Source organism: Plecotus auritus (genome assembly GCF_963455305.1).
Source record: "Plecotus auritus genome assembly, chromosome: 7".
Taxonomy (NCBI): domain Eukaryota; kingdom Metazoa; phylum Chordata; class Mammalia; order Chiroptera; family Vespertilionidae; genus Plecotus; species Plecotus auritus.
This window is the reverse complement of record NC_137774.1, coordinates 121,034,898-121,053,424: the sequence shown is the minus strand read 5'-3', so window position 1 is coordinate 121,053,424 and position 18,527 is coordinate 121,034,898. Positions and strand designations below refer to the sequence as shown.

The window sequence follows — 18,527 nt, the reverse complement described above, 5'->3', positions numbered from 1 at the left end:
GAAGGGCAGATAAAGAGCTTCACATATAAGAAAAAGCAAAAGGAGTTCATCACTGCCAAACCAGTATTATAGGAAATGCTGAAAGGTATTCTTTAAGAAGGGGAAGAAGAAGAAAAAGGTAAAGATAAATATTATGAACAACAAATACATATCTATCAACAAGTGAATCTAAAAATCAAGTGAATAAAAAAATCTGATGAATAGAATAAACTGGTGAATATAATAGAATCAGGGGCATAGAAAGGGAGTGGACTGACAATTCTAGGGGAGAAAGGGGTGTGAGGGGTGCGGGAAGAGACTGGACAAAAATCGTACACCTATGGATGAGGACAGTGGGTGGCGGGGTAAAGGCAGAGGGTGGGGTGGGAACCGGGTGGAGGGGAGCTATGGGGGGAAAAAAGAGGAACAATTGTAATGATCTGAGCAATAAAGATTTATTAAAACAACAACAAATAGCTAAAGCAATTCAAAAGAAAAAAAACAAAGCTGGAGTCATCATGCTCTCTGGTTGCAAACTGTATCACATACTAGCTATAACTGAAACAGCATGTTACTGGCATGAAAACAGATAGATAGGTGTCAATGGAACAGAATAGAGAGCACAGAAACAAACCCATGCATATATGGTCAATTTATTTATGACAAAGGAGCCAAGAATATACAGTGGGGAAAGGATAGTCTCTTCAATAAATAATGGAAAGATTGGAGAGTAACATGCAAAAGAATGGAACTGGACCACTATCTTATACCAAACATAAAAATGAACTCAATGGATTAAAGACTTGAATGTAAAAACTAAAACTATAAAACTTCTTGTAGAAAATATAGGTGGTAAGCTCCTTGACATAGGTCTTGGTAATTTTTTTCAATCTAATACCAAAAGCAAAAGCAAGTGGGACTACATCAAAATAAAAATCTTCTGCACAGAAAAGGAAACCATCATCAAAATTAATAGGCAACCTATTGAATGTGAGAAAATATTTGCAAATCATGAATCTGATAATGGGTTAATATCCAAGATATATAAAGAACTCATACAATGCTATAGCAAAAGACTAAATCTAATTTAAAAATGGTCATGGAATCTGAATAGACATTTTCCCAAAGATATACAGATGGCCAATAGGTACATGAAAAGATGCTCTACATTATAAATCATCAGGGAAATTAAAATCAACACCACAATGAGATGTCACTTTCACACGTGTTAAATAAATGGCTATTATAAAAAAAGACAAGAAATAACATGTTTTGACGAGGATGTGGAGAAAAGGGAACTCTTGTGCACTGCTGGGGAGAAAATAAATTGGTGCAGCCACTATATAAAACATTCCCATCCTACAGAAAATAGGATGGAGGTTCCTCAAAAAATTAAAAATAGAACTATCATATGATCCAGCAATTCCACTTCTGGGTATTTATCCAAAGGAAATGAAAACACTAATTTAAAAAGAACCTGCATCCCCTACATTGATTGTAGAATTTTTTACAATAGCCAAGATATGAAAACAACCTAAGTGTCCCTTAATAAATGAGTAGATAAAGGAATTGTGGTGTGTGTGTATATGTGTACATGTGTACACATACATCATGAATGGACCTCAAGGGCATTATACTGAGTGAAATAAATCAGACAGAGAAAGATAAATATCGTATCTTTTTATGTGGAATGAATATAAGTATATAATTTAGCCCAATTGGTGTGGCTCAGTGGTTGAGCATTGACCTATGAACCAGGAGGTCATGGTTTGATTCCTGGTCAGGGCACATGCCTAGGTTGCAGGCTTGATCCCCAGTAGGGGGCATGCAGGAGGCAGCCAGTTAATGATACTATCTCATCACTGATGTTTCTATCTCTCTCTCCCTCTTCCTTCCTCTCTGCAGTAAATAAAAATATATTTAATTACATATATATATATATTCCTCCCATTTTAAAAAGAGACTTCTCTTCATTCTACCCTCCCACTATTAGGCTGCTAGTTTTTTTTCCAACAGTTATTTCTGAACTGACCACCTTACTGAAGAAAATCTTGTAAGTTTTTAACCTGGTTACTTGGGTTATCTGCAGATACTGGCAAATTTGCTCCCACTTATCTATTATCCATAGCTTTTATTTCATTTCCTTTCCATGACATTACTGAACATCCTCAGAACAATGTTAAACTATGAGATGATAGTGAGCATTTGTATTTTATTGCTAACATTAATAAGACTATTTATATTGTCTTATCACTAAGTATGGTAACTGGCTATTAGTTTGACAAAGATATTTTTCATCATGTTAAGGAAGAATTATTCTTTCTGTTACTTACCTAAAGTTTTAATCCAGATTTAATACCAATTTTTTATCAAATGCCTTTTTTGGCATCTATTGAAATAATCCCCCCCCCCATTTAATCCATGAAGATGACAAATTATATTTAAAGTTAATCATAATGAAAACAAACTTATTTATGTAATATTTGTTTCTACAAAACAAATACAGCTTGATAGTTAAGAAGCTTGATGACATAATGAGCGCCTGTGAACTCACCTCCCAACTTAAGAAATAGAACATTCTAATATATAAAAACCCAAGGTCCATAACATCCAAAATGACCGAAGGCTCAACCAACTAGAAGTCAGTGCTGGGTTGCCGTGGCGACCCAATACTGACTGCCCACTGCTGCGGGTGCCATGACCCAGCACTGACTGCCGAGGGGGCTGCAGATCAGGCCCAAAGATAGGTCTGGAGACAGAAGCAGGGTCTGATCTGTAGCCTCTGTGGCAGCTGTTGATCAGTCCTTGCCTCTCTCTTTCTCTCGGGGCCTGGCCAGCAGCCACGCCTCTCTTTCTCTCGGGCCTCCACTGGTGCTGTTGATCAGCCCCACCTCTCTGACCAGGCCTGTTGATAGGCCCGGAGACGCTGACTGGCATAGAAACTGACCAATCAGAACCAAATCTGGGTGAAGTGCGAGGAGCCAATGGCTGCCTAGGAGGTGGAGCTTTTTGACACTGACTGGCATAGAAACCGACCAATCAGAACCTAATCTGGGTGAACTGTGAAGGCAGAACCTAAGGTGGGGCCTGAGAGGGATTTTAAGGACAACAGCTGTTTGGTGTAAGGTGTAAGAAAGCGGTTCAATTTTTTAATGACCAGTTTGGCAGTATAGTGCATATGGCTGGATATCAGCCCAGATATAGGGATTATGTATTTTTGTCTGCCAAGAGCATCTCCCCCCCGCCGCCCATTTAAGCAATCCTATCCTACATAATCTATACTACCAAAAGGGTAATATGCTAATTAGACGGGGTCGACCATCCATCTTCCGGATGTCCGATTTCCTTCTGGACAAAGCCAAGGTGGTGGGGCCCAAGGCAGAGGACATTAGGGGCAATCAGGCCAGCAGAAGAGGGCAGTTGGGGGGCAAGATCAGGCCAGCAGGGGAGGGCCATTGGAGGCGAGATCAGGCCGGCAGGGGAGGGCCATTGGGGGCAAGAGCAGGCTGGCAGGGGAGGGCAGTTAGGGACGATCAGGCAGGCAGAGGACATTAGAGGCAATCAGGCTGGCAGGGGAGGGCCGTTGGGGGCAAGATCAGGCCGGCAGGGGAGGGCCGTTGGAGGCGAGATCAGGCCGGCAGGGGAGGGCTGTTGGGGGCAAGATCAGGCTGGCAGGGGAGGGCAGTTAGGGACATCAGGCAGGCAGAGGTAGTTAGGGGCAATCAGGCCAGCAGGGGAGAGTAGTTGGGGGCAAGATCAGGCCAGCAGCGGAGGGCTGTTGGGGGCGAGATCAGGCCGGCAGGGGAGGGCAGTTGGGGGCAACCAGGCCAGCAGGGGAGGGTAGTTGGGGGCAACCAGGCCAGCAGGGGAGGGCAGTTGGGGTGAAATCAGGCCAGCAGAGAAGGGCAGTTAGGAGCAATCAGGCCAGCAGGGGAGAGCAGTTAGGGGCGAGATCAGGCCTGCAGGGGAGGGCATTTGGGGGCGAGATCAGGCTGGCAGGAGAGGGCAGTTGGGGCAACCAGGCCACCAGAGGAGGGCAGTTGGGGGTGAGACCAGGCCAGCAGGGGAGGGCAGTTAGGGTGATCAGGCAGGCAGAGACAGTTGGGGGTGAGATCAAGCCAGTAGGGGAGGGCTGTTGGGAGCGAGATCAGGCTGGCAGGGGAGTGCAGTTAGGGGCTATCAGGCAGGCAAGCAGGCGAGCGGTTAGAAGCCAGTGGTCCCAGATTGCGGTCAGACATCCCCCAAGGAGTCCCCGATTGGAGAGGGTGCAGGCTGGGCTGAGGGAACACCCCCCCTCCCATGAATGAATTTCGTGCACCGGGCCACTAGTTAGCAATAATGTATCTACCCATCTGCTCTTCTCCTGGCCTTTCTGCCTGCCTTTCTCTACAAGAGGTAGTAACTTTTCTACCTTTTGCGATTATCATTCTTTATTTTTAATAGTATCATATGTGCATATACATATACAACATATTGTTTGATTTTTGTCTCTTATTGAACTTTATAAAAATGGTGTCACACCAGCCCAGCCAGCGTGGCTCAGTGGTTGAGCATCGACCTGTGAACCAGGAGGTCACGGTTCAATTCCCAGTCAGGGCACATGCCCCAGTTGTGGGCTTGATCCCCAGTGCGGGGTGAGCAGGTGGCAGCCAATCAATGATTCTCTCATCATTGATGTTTCTATCTCTCTCTCCCTCTCTCTTCCTCTCTGAAATCAATAAAAATATATATTTAAAAAAAATGGTGTCACACCAAATGTAGTCTTCTGCCCACTTAGGGCTTTCACTGCCATGTTGTATACTCTAAAATTTAGAGTCTACTAGTAAATCACTGTCTTTCACTATTGTGTACTTTTCCACTGCATCAATATGTCACGGTTTATCTCTATTAGCTTACCATTGTTCTTAATTAGTGTGAACAAAATTTCACAACAGGAGTTGGAAATTCCCTTAAGTGTCAGTAATTTAAAATATCAACACTCCTAAAAGTGTTCACAAATAAGCCAGTATTCTTCACAGTTGAAAACAACAACACCCTTAACTATGATTTTATTCCATCTGTAAATACACCTTTTTTCCTTCTAATTACTGGGCCTCCAAATATAATTAAATCCTATTAAATGTCCTTTTGGGGTTGCTTCTTGAAAACCCTTTTTGTTCTAAATCCCCATGCCTTCTGGACAGCTCTATCTTGATAAAATGAGGTGTGGTGTATTATCTGAACACCTGTACAGCATGTCCCAAACCAAACACACCCTATGTCTCCTGCCTTAATCTGTTCTTTCATCTATTTCAGATCTTGAATAGTGGCCTCACTATCTAACCAAATGCTCGTCATATATATATGGAGCCATCCTTGACTCCTCCTTTTCCTTCCTTCCCATATATAAAGAATAACTAAGTCAAGGTAGCTATTGAATAAGCATGTTAAATTGCAAATCTAACCACATGACTCACTGGAACCCCACCTGTGCACGAATTTGTGCACCGGGCCTCTAGTATTTAATAAATTTTAGCTGTAATTATTGAAAAATAATTGAGCCCTAGCTGGTTTGCCTCAGTGGATAGAGCGTTAGCCTGTGGACTGAAGGGTCCCAAGTTTGATTCCAGTCAAGGGCACATGCCAGGTTGTGAGCTTGATCCCCAGTAGGGGGTGTGCAGGAGGCAGCTGATCAATGATTCTCTCTTATCATTGATGTTTCTATCTTTCCCTCTCCCTTCCTCTTGGAAATCAATAAAAAAATTTTTTTTAAAGAAAGAAAAATAATTGGAACTATATACAAAGTAATAGAATAGATAATTGTGCATTTATGATAAGAGAGATTTAAAAATTCTTAGCCTAATAAGGGCAAATTCATTAGCCTCAAAGCAAGACTATGGGCTTTTCAAGTCTTTAAGTCAATAACTTTTTTCTTCTAAACTTGTTTTCAAAACAAGTAACTTTTATAGTTAAGGTTTTTAGCCAAAAACACAAATTTGAGAACATTTTAATTATATACTTTTGTTCCTTACAGTTTACATCACAATTCAAGAATGGTTATAAAAATATACCTTCCCTATAAATTCTCCAGATTATTTAACATATTGAGCTAAGAAGAAAGCTAGTCAAGAGGGTTGGGGGTAGGGGAGGTCAGGAAATAAAACTATTTTTTTTAAGATATATTTTATTAATTTTTTACAGAGAGAAACGGAGAGGGATAGTTAGAAACATCGATGAGAGAGAAACATTGATCAGTTGCCTCCTGCACACTCCCTACTGGGTATGTGCCCACAACCAAGATACATGCCCTTGACCAGAATTGAACCTGGGACCCTTGAGTCCGCAGGCCAACGCTCTATCCACTGAGCCAAACCGGTTAGGGCAGGAAATAAAACTATTGAAGATACTCTATTTAGATAAACTCTTATTGCAGAACATAGGAACTCTACTTCCACTGCATGACTACAGTTAATTAAATCTAAGATGCCAGCAATTGTAAAACAATTCATGATTTTATGCACCACTGTATAAAATGCTGACAAACTATGACACAATACTAAGATGCCACTGATAATGAGAAGCATTCCAATTCCAAAGACATTCAATGTTAAAAATAAAACACACCTTGAAATCAATAGCATATAGTATTTTGTGTGTATGTGTGTGGGTTAAGTATTGTTTGAAATAAGATCTTGGGTTTGGACATATTATGCTAAATTGTTTTTCCTGCTTTAAATTTTGACTCCCTTTTAAGAAAGCTCTTATAAGCTCATCTTGTGTGCCTAGGATAGGGCCATACACATAGTAAGAGGTCAAAAGATATTTAAATAATGCTCATGATTTAAATTTAAGGGTGGTTTAGCTGTAAGAACCACAGATGTTATCCTATTAATAAAGATGGAATATGCAAATTGACCATAACTCCATGACAAAAGATGGCAGCACCCACAGCCGATAAGGATGGAATATGCAAATGGATGCAACAAGGCAAGAGGCAGAAGGTGGTGCCAGCAGCCAGGGGAAGGAAGGCCTATTCTTGCACGAATCTTCATGCATCAGGCCTCTTGTAGAATGATAAAAAGATTATTTTCTAAGCTTAAATTAGTGATATTAAAGTGACAATGTCTATATCATAGGTGACTCAACTTCATAAGTTTCAGTTTTCGGTAGGAAACAAGAAAGCAAAGCCATCATGGCAGATTTTATTGACAAACAGTTGATGTCAATTAGAAACAAGAGCTAGTATTTCAGGGTCCCAGTTACCTTTGTCTATACATTGTCTACTATGGTGTGTGGGAGAATGCATAAATGCTTACTGAATGATGATAGTAAGCTTAACTCACTGCTAAGAATGTAATTTATGGTATTTGTGGCAGCTGTAGATTTCAATAATAGTTTCAGCTGCTGCTTTCCAAAGTGATTACAGTTTAGTGAAGGGCAGAGCAGGATGGTTTCACCTTCAACTCCTGTTCCTGATCATGTTTTGGGAAGCTTGATCTGCTGTAGTCCACACGGAGCCTGTGTGAGGCTGTGGTCCATGAGTACTTTAAAACAGTTTCCCCGGGTACCACAAACACACAAAATTACCCTCCCACACTCCACCATTCTCCACTCTTCCAGGGCAGGAGGTGGGCTAGGTCCCCCTTATGCCACTGGTGCCTGTAGTGGTACCTGGCTGAGTTGTGAAGATACAGACAGTGAATTTAGCTCACTACTCTCCTTAAGAAACCCTATGGCTAGTTCTTATACAGAAAGAAGAGGGCAGAGGAGTATGGCAACATAAAATAGAGAAGTTGGTCAATTTACAATAACTTCAAACTATGATTCAATTATTGTTTGAAATAATATGAGTTTCCAGAATGTCAGACCATTCCCCTGGCCAAATATGAGATTCTACATATACATGTATAATTATACATTTACTAGAGGTCTGGTGCACGAAAAATTCATGCACTAGGGGGGACCCTCAGCCTGGCCTGTCCCCTCTCACAGTCCGGGAGCCCTCAGGGGATGTCCTACTGATGGCCTACCGTGGGGAGCCCTCAGGGGATGTCCTACTGATGCCCTACCGTGGGGGAGCGGGCCTAAGCCGCAGTCTGACCTCCTTCTGTGGGAGGCGACCGGGCTGATCAGGGGAAGGTGCCGCCCCCATCACCCCACTGCTGCTGCCACTGCTGGCTACAGCGGCTGTGAGGCCTGAGCCCTGGGCCTTACAGCTGCTGTGGCTTTGTCTGGATGGATGTCTGGAAGACATCCACCCTAATTAGCATATTACCCTTTTATTAGTATAGATATATTACATATTATACATACAATTATAATATATACTATATAATATAACCTTTGATATATATCAAAGTTAACTCTTTCCAATTAGATAATTTTCTATGGTATTAATACCTTAGTAAATTAACATGTGGTTAAAGAGCTATAATTCAATGCAAATATTAAAATGTTATTTACACGTCAGCCAGTTAGTATTAAAAAAATAAAACAGAACTATCATTACAAAAGGATATAACTTTAGCATCCTTCTAGTATTAATTATATTCAGAGCAGGGTGTATAAAGGTAGCTGTTAGTCAACAACCTTTGAGCAAACTGAATAAACACAACTGTTGGCAAAACCAGTGGGCTAGCCAAACCAAAATCAGCAGGGAAAGCAGTCAGAGTGCAGGCATATCATCTAAGAACGAATGGCAGTGTTGGGGATTTATTTTTATCCCTGTTGCTATTTCAAGTGGAAAGTTGTCTTTGCTTCCCAGGTATCAAGTAGGTTAGAGAGGATAGTGTTCAGGAAGCCTTTGTAGGTGGGCTGAAATTGCCTACTAATTTCAAATACTGTGTAATTGAGTTTTTCAGACCCAATCTTCTCCCCAGCCTGCCAAAGGAAAATAAACAATTAAAAAAAACAAAACTTGAAGCACTTTGCTAAGTTTGGAAGTTAAAAAAAAAAAGAGAGAGAAGAAAAATTCAACCTCTGTTCTTTAGCATCAATGACTCTACTGCAAGAATTTTATAGCACTATTCAAGCCTTTAAAGTTAACAGTTAAATGCTGATTAATCTTCAAGTCACTATGCCTTTTAGGAAAACATACATTTAAAACTTGTTTGGCTGGCTATTCCTTGTTTATTCTTGGAAAAGTGTGTGTGACTCCATATTTTATAGGAGACCCTACATGGTACTTATAGAAAATATTTTCTATTTTTCAGTCTTACAAGTAATTTCTAAATCATGTATGCAAACCTAACTTCTGTTTTTTAAAGCCTCTGGGATTGCTGAGTCTGAAGTAAGCAGTTAAATTAGAAAGAATTTGGAACAACATTCTCATAGCAAATACTGAGTTAGTATAGGAGTTTGGGATCCCATTTGCTGTGACAATGTTGACACTGTTTCTCATTGCCCTGTGGCAATCATTCCCTGTGCACCTGAGTCCCTGAGGCAGCAGGCAAGTCCACTCTGCAAGGCTGCCGCATACCAGAGGGGATGTGGCCTTTATTTTCTGCAAAAAACCTTGCCATTTCAGATTTTGTCCAAATTATAAACATACCACAGATCTACCTTTTTGTGTATGTGTGCAGATGGATTTAAAGGAGCCTTCTGGAATTTTACATACTTAGGCCAAGATATAGTATTTTGCATCTACTGAAACCTTTGTTTAAAATGCTGATTCATATCAATCAGAAATATACACATAAGCCTCGTTCCTGACAGTCCCCTATTTCTATAGAAGTGCCCAGTGGAGGGTTCTGGATATGCTCTACCTTATTATTCTTTTCTGAGTATTAGTCTGTATGTTTGTCAGAAGGATTGCCCTGAGGGCGGAGCCCATGTCTTACCCACCCCTGTATCTTTGCACACTAAACACTTAGCAGAGTATGTGGAACTATAGGGGCTAAAAGAATGTGCCCTAAAGTAAGAAACAAGCAGAACAATAAAACTATTAGCACATCCACTGATGACAGTTTATTGTGAAAAATAATTATGTTAGTAGATAACTTCATCAGTTACAACTGCCATTACTTTAAAACACTGACTTAATTTGCTTCTGGTACCTCTCCTTTTAAAACTTTGCAGTAATAGCGAGGAGAACTTTCCCCTGGCGATGTGGAGACCTACAGTACAGTTACAGGTATGCCTCCATATCTGTGTCTTTAGACAAGAAACGTTCAACAACAAAAAAAATACAGGGTTTAGTTCTTAAAACTGTACTGAGACACACGTTTTGAGAAAATTTTCACCTATTACAATTTCAGTATATTTCCGTTAAAATATAAGAGACAGAACTATGCTGATTTATATAAAGCTTACCTGACAATAAAGATGTAGCATTTTCCTCTGAATGTTGTAACCTGAATACCTCAATACTGTAGCCCACGTAAATCTTACCAGATACTTTTTCTGTTTAATTGAAATGGTCTACAGGATGTATAATTCTAGGAAACCTTTAGTTAGTGAGCATCATAGGTATGGATTAAAACTTTGAGGATAATTAGTTGACTCATATTCTTCAGGGAAGTCAACAAGACTTTTGTGGCTGATATATGTAGCTCCTGATAATCACGAGTTTAGAAATCACAATCAACTGCTCCTACAGATATTTCCTCCTCTTTCTGAATCCATAAAATGCCTTCAATGACCATTCAATTTCCTGAGCACCCTCTTCCTCTAAAGCAGGGGTGGAGAACCTTTTTTCTGCCAAGGATATTTATAACATCATTCGAGGGCCATACAAAATTATCAACTTAAAAAGTAGCCTGCTGCCGAAACCGGTTTGGCTCAGTGGATAGAGCGTCAGCCTGCGGACTGAAAGGTCCCAGGTTCGATTCCGGTCAAGGGCATGTACGTTGGTTGCGGGTACATCCCCAGTAGGGGGTGTGCAGGAGGCAGCTGATCGATGTTTCTCTCTCATCGATGTTTCTAGCTCTCTATCCCTCTCCCTTCCTCTCTGTAAAAAATCAATAAAATATATTTTAAAAAAAACAAAAAACTTCAATAAAAGAGCAAAAAGAATATTTAAAAAAAAAAAAAAAGTAGCCTGCTATATTTGGTCAAACATTTAATTAACTCACCCCTAATGCCTTGGCAGGGCTAGACCAAATGATTTCCCCACCTTGACGTTCCTCACCCCTGTTAAAGGAAAGGGGTGAGATGAATTGTGAAAGATACAATTTACATTTTTTATGCTATAAAAATTGCTGCCCAGCTGTGATTATAAAAATCCAGGTAATCAATGACTCTCAGAATTTTTACTCTGTAACAGTATATTGCTATACTTTAACACTCTGCATTTTTTTTTAGAAGAAAATTTCAACCTAAGAGAACATATTCAGGCACAAAAGTAAATATGCTTAAAAGCTAACCTTCCAAAACTCAAATTCTGACCTTCTAAAGACAATACTGAGTGGGGGGAAATCCTATATTAGTAACAAGGCACAATATAACTATGCAGTGCTCAGCATCAGGATATATTTTTAACAGTAAATGTTCACTTTTAAAATGATATTTTAACAATGCTTCAGTTATGCTTCAAATATGCCTACATATGACATTATCATGATAGTTGTATATTTTCAATCACATTTGATGTAAAAACTGTAAATTTGTTAGATTTGCTAAATCCTCTCTAGAAACATTTTCAAAGTTTCTGAAACGCTGTAGTAAAAAAGAACTAAAATTTCTCATTAAGGAAACGTGTCTTTTGTGGGAAACCTAAATTTAAACCTTCCATTTAAAGTCCTAAACATTTTCCACATAGGAAAACTGTCAGTGTACATCCAAGAGTTTCTAGAGCAAGCAGCATAGGCATTGTTAAATTATCATGCCTCTCCTGACAAACAGAGGAGCACTGTACAGAGACCCTCACACTTGTGGCCCTGTGTATTCCCTGTGGGCAGTGCCAACCCACTCTCTCCCCCTTAATGACTCTTTGTTTCCACTAAGTCCCAAAAGGCTGGTGAGAGCTAAGCAAAGAGAAGGGGGGAGGGGTGGATGGAATGCAGCTGCAGGCTCTGAAACAATGCTGAGTCCATATATTTTGTTCCCAGTTAGAATAAAAAGTGGACAGCAGTTGGGGTGGAGGGGACAAGGAGACAGAACCCAGAATAAGCAAGATTGGGCCACGTATCCCACAGTTGTCAGTCTGCAACTTCCTCCCCTTCCACTCCTCCACCTTCTACTCTACAAAATCCAATAACCATTCATTTGAGTTAAAAAGCTTATCTGCTAAAATGAAAACACCTATTAAAATTTAAACCTATCAGTCATTTATATCCAAATTACTTTTATCATGAATTATATTCAGGTGAGGATGGAATAGGGAGAGAGAATGGGGCTTGCATAGATAAACTGGGGAAGCTGAGACAGAAAAGCTTGGGAGAAGTAGAATTCAGAAAAGGATGTCCAAGGTTTCAAATATAAACTGCCTGCTTTGCAATGATTCCTACAGTCTGAGGGCAACTGGTAGGGCACTATTTCCCACCAGAGCAGGAGACTACAGAGCTCCTCATTGTTACTCTTACTGTGTTAATTGTTAACTATCCTATATCCACCTATGTAAAAGATGTGTATGTCCATTCCTTTTACTTTTTATCCAAACCCAGAGATTTCCTGCTTTGTTTTCTCTAGTTTCCCTAATCACCAGCAAATTTCATGTAACCCATCTACATCTCCCCCTTTGATTCCGATGTATACAATAAGTGCTAAAACTAGATGAGCTCTCCCTCCTGGGAGCATGCCCATGCCTTTCTTCCCTCCCAGGTGTGCATCTCTAAACTCTAAGGGTACCCACGAGACTTACAATCAGGGGAGCAAAAGGCAGTGCCAGCTTGCCCTGGGCTAACCCACTGAACCTGTCTTCAAGGCCCCCTTTCCTCTGACTTCCCAGTGAGCCAAGAAGCCCCACCTAGGCTCTTACCAGTTGCTTCTTCTATCCTAAACCTTTCACTGTTCCCAGGTTTAATAAACACACACTAAAAAAACCCAACAAAACAAAACAAAAAACCTGCCATTTTTCCAGAGCATTTTCTTAATCCATTGAGATTTTGCTTCCTGGCAATTGTCCTCAGTTTGGCTCAAATAAAAATTCTTACAGGTCTGGGTGTTCCTTTTTTTTTTTTTTAAATATATTTCTTTATTGATTTCAGAGAGGAAGGGAGAAGGAGAGAGAGATAGAAACATCAATGATGAGAGAGAATCATTGATCGGCTGCCTCCTGCACGCCCCCCACTGGGGATCGAGCCCGCAACCCAGGCATGTGCCCTTGGCCGGAATCGAACCTGGGACCCTTCGGTCCGCAGACCGACACTCTATCCACTGAGCCAAGCCGGCTAGGGCCTGGGTGTTTCTTGTGTCAACATAACCCTTTACTGTTTCTGTGGAGCCCTCCAGGGTTCATGGACTCAGGCCTGCCTCTGGGACATCTCTTCAGATATAACTAATACCATTAAAATTTTCCAGAAAACTCAAGAAGCCTTGAGTAAACAACTAGAAAAAAAACAAAAACAAAAAACAACACAACAAAAAAACACACCCAGCCCTGGCGGGCTTGGCTCAGTGGATAGAGCATCGGCCTACGGACTGAAGGGTCCCGGGTTCGGTTCTGGCCAGGGGCACATGCCTGGGTTGCAGGCTCGATCCCCAGTAGGAGGTGTGCGGGAGGCAACTGATCAATGATTCTCTCTCATCATTGATGTTTCTATCTCTCTCTCTTTCTCCCTTCCTCTCTGAAATCAATAAAGAAATATATTAAAAAAAAAAAACAAAAAAAAAACAAAAAAAAAACACCCAGAATCAGCATGCACTAAAGACAACCTAAAAAGCTATAAACAAAATTCAGGAGAACCTTGTTCCAATTACAATCACTCGGTAACTTGGGAGAAAAAAAGGATGTTCTTATTAAGCTATCATGTAAAGCTCTGACATCTATACACAAACATCTCTTTCAAGTCAGCATTACACAAAATTTAAAAGTACTTCTACTTGGTGTTGAATGATATAATTAATCTCTTGACTCTTGAAATGTTTTCAACTTATAAACTTTAGAAAGATTGGATTTATTTACATTGAATTTTGCATTTTGTGACATGATAAAAAGTCATAAGTATGTAGATTTATAGTAAGCAGAAATATAAGCTCCCCGCTTTCCCAACTTGCCTTTTCTCTATAGGCTAAACTCTATTTACAGATATTCCAACTCTCCATACTATCCTATACAGAGACAAATTCAGAAATGCATGTTAATTTAGATGAAGGAATGACTGTGTCTATTTATTTAATATTAAATAATAATAGTAATAAATAATACTGACAGTACTGTAAAGTCTATCATCTATTATAAACAGAAAATTCATAGGTGCATTTTATTAGGAGTTATCATTTATTATGTTTTTAAATGTGCAATAAAATAGAACCCTTTGTTTATTCTGTGTACTGGAAAAACTCAATTTTCTATTTATACATTTAATTTCCTAGTATGTACAATCAAAGAAATAAAATAGAATAGTTAATAAAAACAATATCACATAATCAGAATTTTCCTAAAATTAATAACTCCTTATAACTTAATTGTGGTAAACAAGACATTCTCATAATACTTTGTATGTTATACTGCAATAAAATAGTTAAAAAATGCAATAACCCATGACTTGCAAAAATCTATTGTCAATAACTATATCTTAACTATTTTTTAACTAAAAAGAAGATAATTCAAGTGTTGTAAAGGTGTCAGAAGTTTACATTTAGTCACAAAGTTCATAAAATATGAGTGACAGTACATTAAGAGGCACAGGTGAAAACAAATTTTAAGACTTAGGTAAAACAATGTATGAGAAAAATAGATTTTCTTGCTAAATCAATGAGTACTCACCCCTTGGAGCCCTTGGAACTGAATTGAAGGTCGAAAAGGAATTAAGTTCTGTTAAAAGAAACATGAAAAACAAACAGGTCAAACTTGATTACTGTGACACAGAATTAAATGTTTAAATTTTAAATCTGCATTTGGTCAGTGGTATAGTCTGTGAAAATACCTTTTCATTATGTACATAGGTTTACACGTCATTTTATTAAGATGCCTTGATAAACAGAAGCACACTATTGACATTTCTCTGAATAACACAACCAAAGGTATCTTTTGGTAGTATAGCTGATCAGGTTTTTTTAAATGACTGATACAGTTTGGTAAAAATATGATTAGTATACAGATTCAATTTTACTAGTACACAGAAAAATCATACTCTGGCTTAGTTTCTTCATATTTTTTAAAATACATTTTTATTGATTTCAGAGAGGAAGGGAGAGGGAGAGAGAGAGAGAGAAACATCAGTGATGAAGGAGAATCATTGATCATTGATCGGCTGCCTCCTGCATGCCCCCTACTGGGGATCAAGCTCGAAACCCCGGGCATGTGCCCTTGACCAGAATAGAACCTGAAACATTTCAGTCTGCAGGCCAATGCTCTATCCATGCAGCCAAACTGGCTAGGGCTCTTCATATGTTTTTAAAAGAGGTGGTAATAGGAACGATAACTGGAGGAACTTTGCAAAACTCGAATAGGACACTAGAAATATAAAATTAAAGAAATATTAAAAATTAAAAGAAATATAAAATTAAAGTATTTGAGATTGAATGATTATTTCTATTTTCTCACATTTTACCAGAGATCAGTTTTTAATTAAGGGTCAAACAGGTTACCAATTTTCTCACAAGATGCTCACTAGGAGAATACTATAATTTCTACAACAATATTTTGTTTTATAATGAATTCTCATAGCTTTAATATTTTAAGAAAATCTGTAATTATAATTATCTACTATAGTCTCAGGCATGATATCCTATATCTACAGTTACCGGAATGTTTTTCTATGGGAATGCTTTTCTAAATTTTTAACAGAAATTTACAAGGAAATCAGATATGGGTAACATTTAATAATAACATATCAACCTGAAAACTATTCCTTATATCCTTACATCCAAATACAATACACAAAAACAGAAACAGTAGTTTCTAGTCTCATCTTGATCTCCAATAAAAATAGAGCCAGGCACCCATGGTGCCCCTCCCTTCAGCCACGGCACATTACCTACTACTTTCAGTTACTTTCCAAAACTGCTCTGCAGATTTAAAAGTTTATTAATCAGTATTACTGTTACAGAAGACTGGAAAAACCAAGCAATGCTTAGAGAAAGGGGAGTTACATTTCATTATAATTATGCGCAGGCCTAGAGAAAAATGTGTCTTTCAAATACTGAGCCCCCCAACATGGAGGAAACTTTTTCTATCTATGCTTTTTCTAGGTCTTTGTCTCCCAAATTTGTAATGAGACTTCCAGGCCTTCTAAGAAAGAAGGCCTGTGTGCAGGAAGGGGCCATGAGACCATATCTCAAGGCCTGGCTTGGTGCCAGCACTGACAACTCTGTCTGGGGCATAGTTTATGGCCTCTCTGGAATGGGAGTAGTCTTATTTTCCTTATTTAAGCAAGCAAGTGTTTACAGAAGCCAAAATAGCAGGGTTAAAATTTCAAACAGCAGTCCTATCTAATAAAAGAGTAATATGCAAATTAACCATCACTCCACTACACCCACAAGCCATGCCCACAAGCCACGCCCACCAGCCAATCAGGAGTGAATATGCAAATAAACCCAACCAAGATGGCTATGGCCACAGAGAGCAGGAGGGAGGCTTGGGTTTCCCCGGCAATGGAGGAAGCCAAGCTTTCCGCCTGCCCCTGCCAGCCTAGGCCTCCACTCAAGGCTACAAAGTTTCAATGATAGAAGATACATAAACCCAAACAGAAATGGCAGCAGCCACGGAGCTGGAAAGAGCAGGAGGCTAGGGTTGCCCCCGGCGATGGAGGAAGCCAAGCTTTCCGAACACCCTGGCCGGCCCAGTCCTTGCTTAAGGCTACAAAGTTTCAATTATAGAAGATACATAAATCCCCCCAAAAATGGCTGCCGCCATGGAGCAAGCAGAAGGCTTGGCTCCGCTCCAGGCTACAAAGTTTCAATTGTAGAAGATAAATAAATCCCAATGAAATGGCTGCCACCACGGAGCAAGCAGAAGGCTTGGCTCTGCTCCAGGCTACAAAGTTTCAATTGTGGAAGATAAATAAACCCCAGATACCAGGGCCTCCACTTGGGTCACCAGGGGGTGTGGCTAGCCTGCAAACCACCACAGGCCCCTCGCCCAGGCCACCCCATGCCCCAAGGGAACCCCCACCCTGATCCAGGACACCCTTCAGGGAAAACCAGCTGGCCCCCACCCATTCACCAGGCCTCTATCCTATCTAATAAAAAAGTAATATGCAAATTGACCATCACTCCAACACACAAGATGGCTGCCCCATATGGTCAAAGGTGACTGCCCCCATGTGGACACAAGATGGCCGCCACAAGAGGGCCAGCAGGGGAAGGCAGTTGGGAGAGACCAGGCCTGCAAGGGAGGGCAGTTGGGAGGGACCAGGCCTGCAAGGGAGGGCAGTTGTGGGCGATCAGGCCAGCAGGGGAGGGCAGTTTGGAGGGACCAGGCCTGCAAGGGAGGGCAGTTGGGGGCAATCAAGCCTGCAGGGGAGGGCAGTTAGGGGTGACCAAGCCAGCAGAGGAGGGAAGTTGGGGGCAACCAAGCCTGTAGAGAAAGGCAGTTGGGAGGGACCCAGGCCTGCAGGGGAGAGCAGTTGGGGGGGACTAGGCCTGCAGGGGAGGGCAGCTAGGGGTGACCAGGCCTACAGGGGAGGGCAGTTGGGGGGGGACCCAGGCCTGCAAGGGAGAGCAGTTGGGAAGGACAAGGCCTGCAGGGGAGGGCAGTTAGGGGAAAACAGGCTGGCAGGGGAGCAGTTAGGCATCAATCAGGCTGGCAGGGGAGTGGTTAGGGGGTGATCAGGCTGGCAGGCAGAAGCGGTTAGGGGCAATCAGGAAGGCAGGCAGGCGAGCAGTTGGGAGTCAGCAGTCCTGGATTGTGAGAGGGATGCAGGCTGGGATCGGGCCTAAATGGGCAGTCGGACATTCCTCGAGGGGTCCCAGATTGGAGAGGGTGTAGGCTGGGTTGAGGGACACACACTCCCGTGCACGAATTTCATGCACCGGGCCTCTAGTTTTTATATAAGATGGATGCTTCATTACAATAAACTAAAGAGCTAGATGAAATGATGAGTATTTCTTAAAAGATAGATTATCTAAATATAAAAGCACATGGTAGCATTAACCATTCTATTATTATTTATATAAATGGATAAACTTTGTGGAAAAAAACATTATAATAGATACTATTATAATTGTTTCACTACCCTAAAATGATCACTAAACTTCAGACTTATCAGCAGGCTCAAAGTACTACTTGTAAAAAATTCATTTTTTGGTGTGTGAGAAGTGGGTGTTTTTTTTTAAAGGGGAGATAAAAGGGTAATGATTGAAACTGTAAAATAATTTTTAATAGTGATTCATTCTAAGTCGTGGTCTTTTATGAATATATAAATTATAGATTAATGCTAGAATTTCCTTAGAGAAAGAAAACCCTACCCAAACCTACCTTTCAGAGCTAAACTTCTTCCTGAACTAATAGCAGTGAGCCTGCAGAA

At 40.6% G+C, this 18,527-nt stretch overlaps 1 protein-coding gene across 1 annotated transcript in view; it reads right to left on the bottom strand.

Moving 5' to 3' along the window:
- ELL2 (elongation factor for RNA polymerase II 2) overlaps nt 1-18,527 on the bottom strand; it is a 93,328-nt gene that overhangs the window by 55,598 nt on the left and 19,203 nt on the right. The window contains exon 2 of the mRNA XM_080682706.1: nt 14,825-14,872. Coding sequence (XP_080538832.1) covers nt 14,825-14,872 — 48 coding nt within the window. The remainder of the gene's footprint in view (nt 1-14,824; nt 14,873-18,527) is intronic.